Source organism: Balaenoptera physalus (genome assembly GCF_965194825.1).
Source record: "Balaenoptera physalus genome assembly, chromosome: 9".
NCBI classification, from domain to species: Eukaryota; Metazoa; Chordata; class Mammalia; order Artiodactyla; family Balaenopteridae; genus Balaenoptera; species Balaenoptera physalus.
Genome location: NC_138888.1, coordinates 96,772,604 through 96,785,744, shown reverse-complemented (window position 1 = coordinate 96,785,744; position 13,141 = coordinate 96,772,604). Strand labels below are relative to the sequence as shown.

Here is a 13,141-nt window from a genome sequence, read left to right as displayed (position 1 = left end):
TCACTTAAATATATCTCCCATGGCGTTTATATTAGTGGGATAATATCATCAGAGAATTTCTTCCATTTAGTAGCAGATACTATTCTCAAAAGGATAATACGTGGTCAAGATACAAAGGAGACTGGAATGATAGTTGTTGTTTCCTGAAGGCCACATTTGCAATACTTCTTATGGACTCTATTCTATGGACATTTGGTTAGTCTTTGAATCAATCATAGTTATCTCTTACTAAACGCTAAGAGCAGCAGATAATTTCATGGGCTCCTATCCAGCAACCCCTCTTCTGAGACCTCACCCCGTGTCCCCTCCCCACCTCCACCCCTGCTGACAATGTAGAATTTTTGGATGAAGGGCAAAAACTTAATCACAGCATTTAAAAATATTTTAAAGTCTCTTAAGCATTTAACCTACTCCTACTTTATCCAGTCTTGTCATGTTAATTGAACATTTTGGCATTAAAAAAAAGTTTTAATTGTCTGACTAGGTTACACCAGAAATAGAAAAGCACCTCTCACAGCATCAAGAGCTGAAGGTTGCAGAAGATACCAAGATGTTCTTCCTTTTTATTGCACGAAAGTATCTTTCACATCATGTTATAAAAGCATTTCAAATCACATTGATGAAATTCTCCTTTGTACAATGCTGATAAATATAGCTTGTTTCAAAATATTATCACTGGTTGCTTTTTAGCTCTGAATCATAGAATTGGACCAGATTCCAGGCCTGCTTAAGATATTTCTCAGCATTTAGAAATGTCTAACAATATTCATTCCACTCCCTTCAAAAGCAGTGTTCTCTGCTGATGTTAGTAATGAGATTCTGTAAGAGGCTGGGCGGATTCCTGCATTCAGTGGCAGGTTAGGTATATGGCTAACCAAGATCTTTCTAACTTTCAAGACTCAAGGCTGAAACACCTTTCATTAGGTACCTCTTGAGATGGATCTGTACCATAAGCCTCAATGTTTTAAAAGGAAAAGACTTAGTTTGGTATTTCAGACTTGACTCCATTTTTCTAACTATATTAGTTTTCTCAATTTTATCCAGAAATTGAAGCTTTTATAAAACCCTTACTCATAGATTTCCCCTAGATCTGACGCATCTAGACTCTTATTAATCTTCATAGTGTTACAAATGCACACCTTGCAGAGGAGATGACAAAGTCTGACTCCTTCCGTTCCCCCAGAAGATAACTTTTACAAATGAACTAAGTATTTTTAAGGAAAGGTACACTGTTACGTTATGGATTAAAGTAACATAACAGAAGCCCATTCTGAGTGTGAAAAGAACAAATACTGGATTATTTTACAGCTATTCTACTAAAGCCTACTCTAAACTGTGGAATACATCCAATATTCTTAAACATAAACACACACAGCTAAGAGAGAAAAAAAGAAACTTGAACCCCATGAGCCAAAAATAACCTGCTTCCACTAACCCTAGGTGCTAGCATATCCCAGGATACAGCACAGCAGGGAAGAGAGGGGAGGGGAAGACTCAAAGAAATATGCACTCCGAGTGTCAAGCTCAATTAAAAGCTGAAGACCATCCCCTGTTGTAATTCTAAGCTGCTAAAAGTAAAATTTCACTAAAATAGTACCACAGTGGTACTATATATAACCTAATGACAAAAGAATCACTTTTTCCTCCTTACCTAAGGTTTATAAGGCTGCTATTACTGGTATAATGTATCCTAAAGTGATAAAACAAAACAAAGCATGGTAAAGACTGCTTTATTGGTGGCAGTTAGTACAAGTCAATAAATATTGATCCCCAAAGAACGCAAGTTAGTTATCAGACTACTGGTCCACAGAGAGCTGAATGGAGTTGAACCAACTGACTGCTGGGAGGATAAACTGAGGTCAACCCTGCTTCTTGGGGAATGAGGCCACAGCCAGCTGATAGATGGCATACGCTGTTCCTGAAATATAAAAAGAAAGGAAGTAAGAACGTAACAGGAAATCCTCAGGCTTAAATGTATAAACCCAATATCCCAGCTAAAAAGTTGTGAGATAAAGAGGCAAGGCTGGTATTAAGACTACTTTTACGGGAATATACAGAAGTATTTTGATAGGTGCTGGCAAAATTTAAAATAAATACATACCAAACACATTTAATCTAGTTTTAATATTACTTAATTTGTATAGAAAGTGTTCGATGCAGCACAGTAATGTATTTGTTAACGTAATGACATGTAAAAATTTTAAAATAAGATTAGGAACATATAACCTAAGATTGGCTGAGCAATGCTAAGAATGATTCAAAAGCCAAAAGAGGTCAAACAGGCAAAGCCTTCCCTGAAGTGCATTATCAATATAAAACCAAGGAAGAGTGACATACAATTTTTAATCAAATTTGAAGTACGAATTTCTAATAACTGGAAATTTATTTTTAAAACTAATTACCAAAACGTCTACGCAATAGTCACACCGGCCAACAGGAATTTAGGACTTTACGTTAAGAAAGCCCAAACGTCACTATCCGCTTGCTGTCCATAAAATGTCCCTTCACTGCATTCAATTCAAGCCAAAGAAGGCACCTTGGCGTAATCAAGGGGACTTTGTGATTAGGGTCCAAATGCCAGCTCTTCCAAAGAAGCAATATTATCTGGGTAATTGACATAATTTCTCCATCTTTGAAACGAGGATACATTACAGACCTGACACAAGGGTTACAGAAACCCACGTATGTGGCACTCCTACCGATAGGATGAGCACACAGTAATCACTCTAATACCGTTTCCCTTTCTCCCCCCAGGGAGCAAGCACTGATTCCTAACTCTGCTCCTAGCACGCTAATTTGTGATATTCCACTGCTAATATTGAATAACGGACCTGCCCAATCCACAGAAAAAAATATCAAAAAGCACTTTACATGCAGTAAAAGTATTGTGCTGTACAAGGTTTTATTTCTGTCATAAATACGTATGTACAGGGATTAGATGTAAAGTGTATTATTATTATACATCATACTCAAGATATTTAAGAACCCCTGTTATAGGAGATGAGACAGAGCAGCTATCTTTGGCTCTTCCGAAGGCCTGCAGGGCCACCAGTGGCACATTCCAAAAGCCACCTCTATCACAAGACAATTACCAAACGTTATTGGTTTATTTTTTTAAAAAGACATTAAAACGTTCTTATACAGTATGTGTCAATCACCTTCGTGAGTCATTATACGTAAAGCAGTGGGACCTCAGGTTCTGGGGACAGACTGCCTGTGTTAACATGCTGGCACAGCGAGCGCGACGGTGCTGTCAGTTACCGCTACTATGACTTTGCTGTAGAGCAAGCATTCCAAATGTCTTACCAGCAACCGTGAGGATCATGGTGGTTCTGTACAGGAGGGCATCAGCTACCCCGCCCTTTAGATGCACTGGGATTCCATTATCCTCCTAGGTTAAAACAAGAAATAATGAACGTGTGTCATCTGTTTCCAGCTAAATGAAAAAGACTAATCCATTCGTATAAAATTAAGTGGCTTCTTAAACCCCTGGAATTGAAATATTTTAAATATCGAAATTAAAAAGGACTACCCTTTTCCTGAATCTTTCTCTACTGCAACTACTTTTAAAATAAAAACTCCTAAAAATCAACATTCTTTCTTTTAAAGTTAATTTGAGATCTAATAAAATGTCCTTTCCAAAGAACATATAAACAGTAAAGCTGTGAAAATATATTCATTGAGTTCATCAATTTAATTATTAAAAAAGCAATAATCATCACACTTTGGTCATAGCTAAGATCTTTTTTTCCCTTAAAAAAAAAAGGAGAGAGAGTTTTGGTTTCTAACCCTAAATTATAGCCTTAGTCTCCCGGTCCAGCACCTGGCATAGAGTAGGATACTTAACACATCTGTTAAATATAAGTATTTTATTTTTATGCAGCATACATAATACTTTTTTTTTTAACCACTTAAAATTTTCTTTATGAAAAATCAGAGATCACAATTAAAGAAAAAAATCACTGATAACCTAACTACTTATAAAGGTAAGTGCTCTGTCCCACTAAGTCTTTCCTCATGAGAAAACCACTGTTAACACATATTAATACATATCCTTAATTTTTTAAAGCTTGTATTGTCATAGTTTCTGATTTATGCACATACTTGTTTAACACACAAAATGAGATTATGCTATATAATGGCCTATCACAGATTTTTCACTCAACATTATCTGAAAAACCATCTAGCCCATTTAAACCTACTTTGTTCCTTTTAATGGCTACACAGCATTCCACTGTGCAAAAAATAAAATTACATTAGCCAATCCTTTATTAATGGGTATTTAGGTTGTTGGGTTTTTTTGAGATTAAACTCCCATAATGAATAATAGCCTATTTCCTGTTTTTATATATTTATGCTACTATTCTGTAGGAAAGATTCTTAAAATGGGAGTCCTGGATGATAGGATATGTACAATAATTTGCTTCTAATACTTTCAAATACTCTAAAATTTCTGTACCAATACTACTTCTTAGCATGTATCAACGTACTGTATAGGAACGCACTTATCTCCCACACCTGGCTAACATAACCTATTTTAAATCTAAAATTTTGACAATCGAACAGGGAAAAAAAGTAGCAACTTGTCATTTTAATTTGCATTTCTTACTGATTTGTAGGAGCTCTCTGTAGGCTAAGGATATTAACTTTTTGTTAATATTAAAAATTTTGTTAATTTAAAAATTTTTCCCTCAATTTGTCACTTACCTCAATTTGTACCATAAGTACATTTAAAAGTTTCATGTCACCAAACCTTGCAATTTTTCTCCTTTACAGCTTCTAGGCTTTGTAAAGACTTTCTTAGGATGACCCCTAAGATTAAACCTGATTGTGGTAATCATTCATAGATACAGTAAATATCACATTGTTTGTACACCTTAAAAAAAAAACCAGGTACAACCTAAATATAAACTATTTATTTATATTCTTTCTTTCTTTCTTATTTGTTTGTTTGTTTGTTTGCATCAGGTCTTAGCTGCGGCACGCGGGATCTTCGTTGTGGCATGCGGCATCTTCGTTGTGGTGCGTGGGCCTCTCTCTAGTTGTGGCGCGTGGGCTCAGTAGTTGCGGTGCATGGTCTTAGTTCCCCCGGGGCAGGAAGGATCTTAGTTCCCCCATCCCCAGGGATCGAACCCGTGTCCCTTGCATAGGACAGCGGATTCTCAACCACTGGACCACCAGGGAATTCCCAATACTTATGATTTTTACTTGTTAATCATACCTCAATAAGCTGGGGAAAAATTCTCCTATATTTTCTTTTAATATTTTTTGAGAGAGAAGTATTTACATCTGTAATTAATCTTTTAACACACAATACAGAACGGATATAACTTTACTTTCTTCAAAACAGCCACCCAATTTTTCCATTCCCCACTGATATGAAATAGCACCTTTAACATATATCAAGTTTCTACATATATTAATGTATTTGTTCTGTTTCTGGGCTCTTTCTATGGTCTATTTGTCTATTACTGTGCAGCTACCCCGAAGAGTGCCAATGCAATGTGACTCCTCCAAAATAAAGTGTCTTTGATCTTTACCCCCTCATTTCTTCTGCTTTCCCAAGGGCCTCTTGGTTATAGCAAATGCCCAGTTAGCTAACAACAGACAGTTTCTTATTACTCTTCTGCTAATACAACAGGACTGCTAACAATCAGACGTCTCCAGATTTACCTCTATCTCCAACTTTTGGTAATCTAATCATAACAAGTAACAATCTCCTATAAAACACTTCAGTACCTGAAACAGCTTTTGTTTCTCTGGAACTTTATTTTCAAACTGCCTGCGTGAAGCAGTACTTATGGTCCTCTGGGCAATCTGACGAAGGGCCTGAAATTAAAAAAAAAATCCCTATATATTAAACAGACTTAGGGCTTAAAGAAACCTCCAAAACCAACCATTTCCAATCTTCAGTATTACAGAAAAGTGAAACTGAGAGTTAAAACATATCCGATTTGTCAATAACAAAGTCACAGACAAGCACTGAGGTTTTCCTATTTGTTGCCCGGCCACTGCTCTTTATATTATATTCTTAAGTCTCCAACCACCACATTTAAGAAGCAATTCATGTAGATTTTGAGGGGAAAAAAAATCATGATCTTAACCTGAATTGAACCAGTAGCATTATATGAGGAAAACATACTGATATACAGATATTACAGAAATAAAGAATGGTTACAAAATACACGAGGTTCGAACTTTTTTATTTAAATACTCTACCATATTATTAAAAATCTATTACTTGATATCAAAATAAACTGGCATGATTCCTACTTAATTAAAATGCTTCCCTCATTACACTTTTCCCAAAGAATTAACAGGGCATAAATCTTTTACAAGAGACTTGCATTACATATCCAGTTGAATTAAATTACAAATATGCACTCCACTTTCTAAAATAAATAATATATTGAGAAGATAAGTAAAGCTTTATTGGATAACTACCGAAGAAAACGATCACCGTTACATTTTCCTTCTCTTTTTCAAAATTTGGGGAAAATATTTCACATGCTCAAAGTCGGTGGAGGGGTGAAGGACACTGCAGAACCGCCTGATGGAAGCAACACGACCCTTCGGCCATGAATGCTCCTAAAGTGCCAGCCAAAACGGAATGGCTTGCTTTTTAAACTGCCTTCTGATGCTCACAAAGCCCAGAGTCACTGAAACTCAAACCTCTCGGTATCAGAGGAACATCCTCTGCTGACGCTTCCGGGTATCAGAAACTTCCCACCCGCACCCACAAGATTAGGGGTGGCGACTAGGAACCCAAGGCTTGTCTAACGCACAATCCTCTGGTCACCTCTCCAGCTTCTCCACTCCTTACAACTACCCAGCACAGCTTGGGGGCAAGAGGGATCCATGGAAGGGAAGGAAGGTCAAGAGAAAAGGACACGGACCAAGGTGACCTGCGAAGCCGCCCTCTCCCTCTCTCCTTCCCTCCCAGGAGAGGCTTTCCTGTCGCGACCCTCTAGCCTCCGCTCCCAACCCTCCCGCCCCACATCCCGAATGCCAGCCGAGAAGCTCCTCACCAGCACACTCCGCAGCATCTTGGCTCCGTTACTGCCCACCAACCGCGAGAACTGAACACCAGGAACGAAGATCCACACGCCGGAACCGGAACTACCTTCTGACCTTGCGCAAGCGCCTGGAATCTAAATAGTTCCGGGCGGAGGCGGGACTTGCTCCTAACCATAGAGAGCGGAAGAAAAGAGAGAGCGGCCGGGCGGCTGTAGCCGCTCTAGCCGGCAGGCCGTCTCTGCGCCTCGACCTGGTTCCTGAGTCGCAGGCTTCCCGGGGAGCGGAGGCTGGGTAGAAACGAACGACTTTTGAGACCTGAGAGGCAGGGAGCGAGGCATTACGTACTCGTTTAACAAGCTTAGACAAAACTAATGTGAGACCAGGCTATCGAAGAAAATTAGTGTGTGTATTTTGAACGAGAAGACGTAAAACTCTGAGCAACCTTTGAGCCACTGTTTAGAACGCTGGTTTGGCCTGACTCTATAAACTGTGAAGCTGGATGAAATACAAAACAAAAAGTATAACTTGTCTTACACGGATACAATCAGCTTTTTCCACTGTTGTGAGGACGTACTGTTCCGTGTGCTGAGAGTGTGCGGTGTAGAGCTGCGTCGGGATACTAGTTTTTATTTTGCTGCATCTTTGGATGCTGCAGAACTCCCCGTGCAGGAAGCTCTCCCACAGTGTCGCCAAAGTGTGGAAGCTGTTCACTCGTTTCTCTGAGTCTGGGAGAACGCGGAAAAGAGGGGGGAATTTTAATTGGGGGACCAGAAACGGGAGGGCAAATCTGGACTCCTGAGTCTTGCTGCCTCAGGCTAGCAGGGCACTTTCCGTGGTTGGAGTTGCCAGGCACAGCAATTATTGTACAGATACCAATTGTGCTTAAATAATGCCACGTTACAAGTGTCTGTTACAAGTGCCCACCCTCAAGCGGGTGTAAATACAAAAGTATCCACCCTATACTACAGTAAATATCTGTCCACCTTTTAACAAACTCATAATTATTCCATTGTCATTTCAAATAGACAGCTGATGGGTTCAGCATAGGTGAAATATGTAGATAAAATGAGTAATATTGAAATTATTATTCCTTCTAATCTTTAGGCTTAGACCCACCAAGTTAGTTGTTCCCAGTTCAAGTTCTTTTCCTCACCGATTTTAATACCCAATTATTTATAAATTTATATATTTACAACTTACAAATACCCAATTCATCTCTTCCCTAGATTAGGACTGAAAGGACCCGGTTTATTCTCCACTCTGTATTATGCACTGTAATCAAATGCTTGAGGATAATTACCAGGTGCCAACAGCTGGGGCACAGCGATTTTTTAATAGTGAATTGTCTATAATTTGAAATTGTATGGTTCAAATTATATGATTATATATGCTCTTTTCTCCATTTAGCCAACTGGACTGTAAACTTCTCAAGAACAAAGATTATGTGAATTTCTTACCATTCCCCCAGGACTGCTTAAAGGGGGTAATCTGCTAACCAGCAGATGAATTAATGATATATAGTGGGTGATAGCTCTAGGACACTTATGGCTCTGTCCAAAAAGAACCAAAGAGGCACATAAAATAGATTCTAAAGAAGATGCAGATCCTTATATTCATGTCATTACAATTATCCCCTCTTTTCAAGCCCCAAACTTTGGCTGTTTTCTATCATACCCTGTAACTAATCCATAAGAGAATCCTGTTGGCTGCACCTTCAAAATATAATCTGAAACTGACCACTTCTCACGTCTCCATGGCTACTACCAATCCAGGCCAAGCCATCATCTCTTGCTTGCATTACTGCAAAAGCCTTTTAAGCTGGTTTCCCTGCTTCTACTCTTCCATTCAGTCTATCTTCAATGATAGATCATCACAGCAATGATCTTTTGAAGGACTTAAGTTAGATAATGACTCTGCTTAAAACTTTTTGTTCAATGCTGTATCCGCAGCGCCTAGAGTAGTAACTGGCACAAAGAAAATGCTCAGTAAATATCGATTAAGTGAATAGTATGCTGCAAAAAAGAGTGAACTCATTTTACTGAGTCTAAAAATTCGCAAAGTCTTTCTTAATACTTGTACTCCTTTCAAACGTTTTTCAGTCCCAGGGTTCCTCACTCATCATGCCCTTGCTCTGTCAATTGTGACTTTCGTGACAGAAAAATATGGCTGAAATTTGCTTGGTGCCTATCAAGCCTTATTTAATCTTCCCAGGCACACTTTAAATTTGTTACCTGATTTGTAAGTTCATCCTCTGAAGCAGAATATTTATTTTCAAAATAGGTTCCTTTCCAAAACATCAGTTTGAGGTTCTTTTGTAATATTAGAAAATTCTTAGAAATGACTCTTTCGTTGAAAACTATTCCCTTCAGAGGCCTCCGGAACATCATAAGAGAACTGGCAGTATGCTATTTAGATATGTGGAAATTCTGAGGTCGGTAAGGGTTTACTTGACTCTTGCTGTAAGATAGCTTTATGGACATCAGATGTGAAAGTACTAAGGGAAAAAATTTCACAATTAATGATGCAAAGTTACCAAATCACACAGTTAACTCAATCTTTCATATTTTCTTTGATTATTACATAGTTAGGAATCAGGAGAACTTTGGTTGTCTCAACTGCTGTATTATTTTATTATTAATTGATTTATCTAACTGCAAGCCTCAGTCTTTTCGTTATTAAAGTTAGGGACCGGGCTAATGATCTTTATCCCTGGATCTAAAATCCTTATGTATGAAAAATACTTTCATAAAACAGCAATATGAGTTCACTACTCGTTGAGCAATAATTTATTGGCTACCCTGCTATGACGGCAACACTTTGTGATATGCTCAGGGGATAACTTTAAATCTCTGACCTTTAATTTAGTAATTTAATTACAACGATAATACACACATCATAGTAGATTATGATACAGACAAAAATGACTGGTAACTGGTATAGCAAAGGTTGCTATGAGAAACTCAAGGAAAGTTTTGAAAAGACTGGATTTTAGCAAGGTCCAGTAGAATTAAAATAAATGGGGTAAAGATTCAAAGGCATTCCAGACTTAGGGCAAGAACATGATTAATACCTTAGGTTTGGAATCAAGCATCATCTACTGCAGGAACTGTAAAACAGAGGCCTAGATGGGAGTGAAAAGGGGAAAAAATATTATTATAGTTAAGAACCTGGAAGTCAGACAGATCCTGGATCTGTCATTTAATAGTAATATGAACGAAGGCAGATTTCATTATTTACACCTATTTACCTGCAAAATGGTGATACCAGTATCCATCATCAAGTGGCTGTGAAGATTAACTGATAGAATTCGGTAAATGTTAGCTATTATCATGGGAGGAAATGTTGGAAAGGAGAAACGGGTCAACAGAGGAAGTGTCCAGGCACAAGGTACAGCATATGCAGCGGCAAAGAAGAGATGGTGAACAGATCTCTTGGGGAAGTGCGTGCAAATAGTTTGGTTTGGCAGCAGGACAAATGGGAGATGTGGGGCAACAGGGGAAGACAGATTTTTAATGATGAATTTAAATTTTATCCTGAAGGTGTTTTAGGGCCATTTAAAGGTTTAAATGGCAAACGGTCAAGGATCAGAAATCTATTTCAATATCATTCTGGTAGTAGTGAAACGCTGGATTGGATATGAGTTACCAGGACACAGAGTCCATTAGAAGGTACTTATAGTAATCCAAGGCAAAAAGAAAACCTGAAGTAAGTCAACAGCAAAAGAGATGTAGCTAAAGGGATGTAGATAAGGGGATGGGTTAGAGAGCCAACAATGAGGAAGTGCCTTCAAAAATCAACAGAATGTAGTGATTTATTGGATTGGGAAGTTGGGGAGGAGAGCAGATTTCTGGCTTAACTCGTAAGACGGTTGGTCATACCTACCATTCACTACATCGAGGAATATAAGAGAAACACCAGGCTAGGATGGGATGAGTTCAGTTGATTTGACAGAAAGGAGTGGTAGTCGTTCACTGAGTGACATTTTTCTATACTTTGTGCTAAATGCGTTTCATCTATCACTTCCCTTATTCCTCAAATCAAAATCTGTCAAGTGGGTATTAAAATGCCCATTTTACAGACAAGGAAATGGTAAAGTAAATGATTTAGGAGATTAAATAATCTGAAGATACAGTTTATGTATTTAAGAGCCAGGTCAGCCTGATTCTAAAAACCGTATTCTGAATCTTTCAGACGCAGATTGATAGTGAAGAGACTACAGTGCAATAGTGGGATGAAAGCCTGGCTGAAGCTGAAGATAGTAATAAAATATAAACTGCTCTTTTACAAGCTTTGTCGTGAAAAAGGAATGACAACATACCCCAGGGATTATTTTAGACCACTGATTCAATTGCAATTTGATGTATAATTGTAAATCTATTCTTTTCTGCATTTCTTGTCCTTGAAACAAAGTGGCATTTAAGTCTTGACAGTGAAAGTGATGTAGGGTGAGTTCAATCTTATTCCACATCACCCTGCATAGAAAAGCTTGTGACATACAGACAAGCTCCCATTAATGTCACTTAAACTACATAGTTTTTAAAAATGTACTAAGATCACCAAAAGGTACTTCAAGGTGGTTCCGGTTTAAGATAGCGGATTGGCCCCAAGAGTTTGTCTGTCCTCCCTATCACTCTGGTAAAATGAAAGAAAAGGAATTGAAAGGGTATGAGGTTTTTTCATTTTCTTTTATTTTTTTTTTTGTACAGCAGTTTCTTATTAGTTATCTATTCTATATGTATTAGTGTATATATGTCAATCCCAATCTCCCAATTTATCCCACCACCCCCACCCCGCCACTTTCCCCCCTTGGTGTCCATATGTTTGTTCATATGAGGTATTTTTAGATACATCACCTTAAATGAATCTCAAAGGCATTATGCTGAGTAAAAGAAGCCAGTTTCAAAAGGTCACATATGACATGATTCCATTTATGACATTCCAGAAGACAAAACTATGGGGATGGAAAAGAGATCAGTGGTTGCCTGGGCTTATGGGTGGAGGGAAGGGTGACTATAAAGGTGTATAGTAAAAGGGAGGTTGGGAGGTTTTGGTACTGCTCTGTATTCTAAAATGGTTACACAAACCTATGCGTGTGTTACAATTCGCAGAGCTGTACACTACAAGTACAAAAAGTAAAGTTTACTGTATGACAGTCTAAAAAACATTTTTAAAAAGACAGCCCAAAAGGATGGCGACCAAAGAGGAGACAGAAACAGAAAATCAATTTCAACAGATTTCTGGAAAACAGAAAGCAGATGGGATGTAGCTGAGCAGGACCAAGGAAGCCACAATCTAAAGGGACTGCAAGGGGGATGGAGACCAGTGAGAAGCATGTTGATTGGTTCTAAAACCCCTGAGAAGCTCAGACTTGAAAGTAGAATTTATAGCAAAGAGTGTAATCAAGGGATAGGCCTGAAAATGAGTAGTTGAAAATTATATACAACATATATATTTATATATACAAAAAATTATATACAACATATATATATATATATATATATATATACACACACTGAATGGTCAGTTCCCTACAATCTCTGCCCTACCCCTCTCGGCCAAATACAATCTCTCACCTCGGTCACTGTCTCCCACAGAGAAGACAAGAACATTTTTATCTGGAAAAAGTAATGGGAGACAACTAGGTGGAAGGCATATGCGAAGGGACAGGTATAGCGGAAATATGTGAAGTGGAAAACAGAAGCTGAGGTGCAAGACAAGGCAGAAGCAGAGAGTTCAAAGCAGTAAGAGACAGAGCCTCTTTCAACCCCTTCCTTTTGCAGAAGTCTAGAGAATTCTTCCCTAGAGAAACTGAACAGTCCCACAGAAAAGGCCTCCAGCCAAATGACTGGCTCCCTGACAGTCATCCCCTAATGCAGTGCTTCTCAAAATTCAGTCTACCTACAGTTGCTGACCTGCCAACTATTTATTACTTGTCTAAGCATTTTATCATGAACAGGAACAAATAATGCACTCGGTGGCATTTTTGAGTAGCACTGTGCTACTGAGGCCATCACTTGTCAAGCACTGCCCACGAACAAAGAGCTTTCAATGAGTTTTGGGGGTCCATTTATACATGATAGATTGCTGAGACTAGCCAGAAATACAAGGAAAGTCACCTACGTGA

General features: G+C 38.4%; 1 protein-coding gene across 1 annotated transcript; it reads right to left on the bottom strand.

The window, feature by feature from the left end:
- Positions 1–1,714: 1,714 nt before the first annotated feature.
- On the bottom strand, positions 1,715–7,178 carry COX7A2 (cytochrome c oxidase subunit 7A2). Its single transcript, XM_082475722.1, has 4 exons — positions 7,029–7,178; positions 5,740–5,829; positions 3,307–3,391; positions 1,715–1,918 (listed from the first exon to the last, which is right to left on the bottom strand). The coding sequence occupies exons 1-4, from the start codon at positions 7,044–7,046 to the stop codon at positions 1,860–1,862; spliced, it is 252 nt and encodes an 83-aa protein (XP_082331848.1). The 5' UTR covers positions 7,047–7,178; the 3' UTR covers positions 1,715–1,859.
- Positions 7,179–13,141: the final 5,963 nt, after the last annotated feature.

Bases quoted from the DNA above. Each gene is read 5' to 3' on its own strand.
- COX7A2 (XM_082475722.1), bottom strand. The intron at 3,392-5,739 runs GTACTGAAGTGT...GTTTTAACCTAG, and splicing joins AGAAACAAAAGCTGTTTCAG to GAGGATAATGGAATCCCAGT. The intron at 1,919-3,306 runs GTAAGACATTTG...TTTATATTTCAG, and splicing joins CATGATCCTCACGGTTGCTG to GAACAGCGTATGCCATCTAT.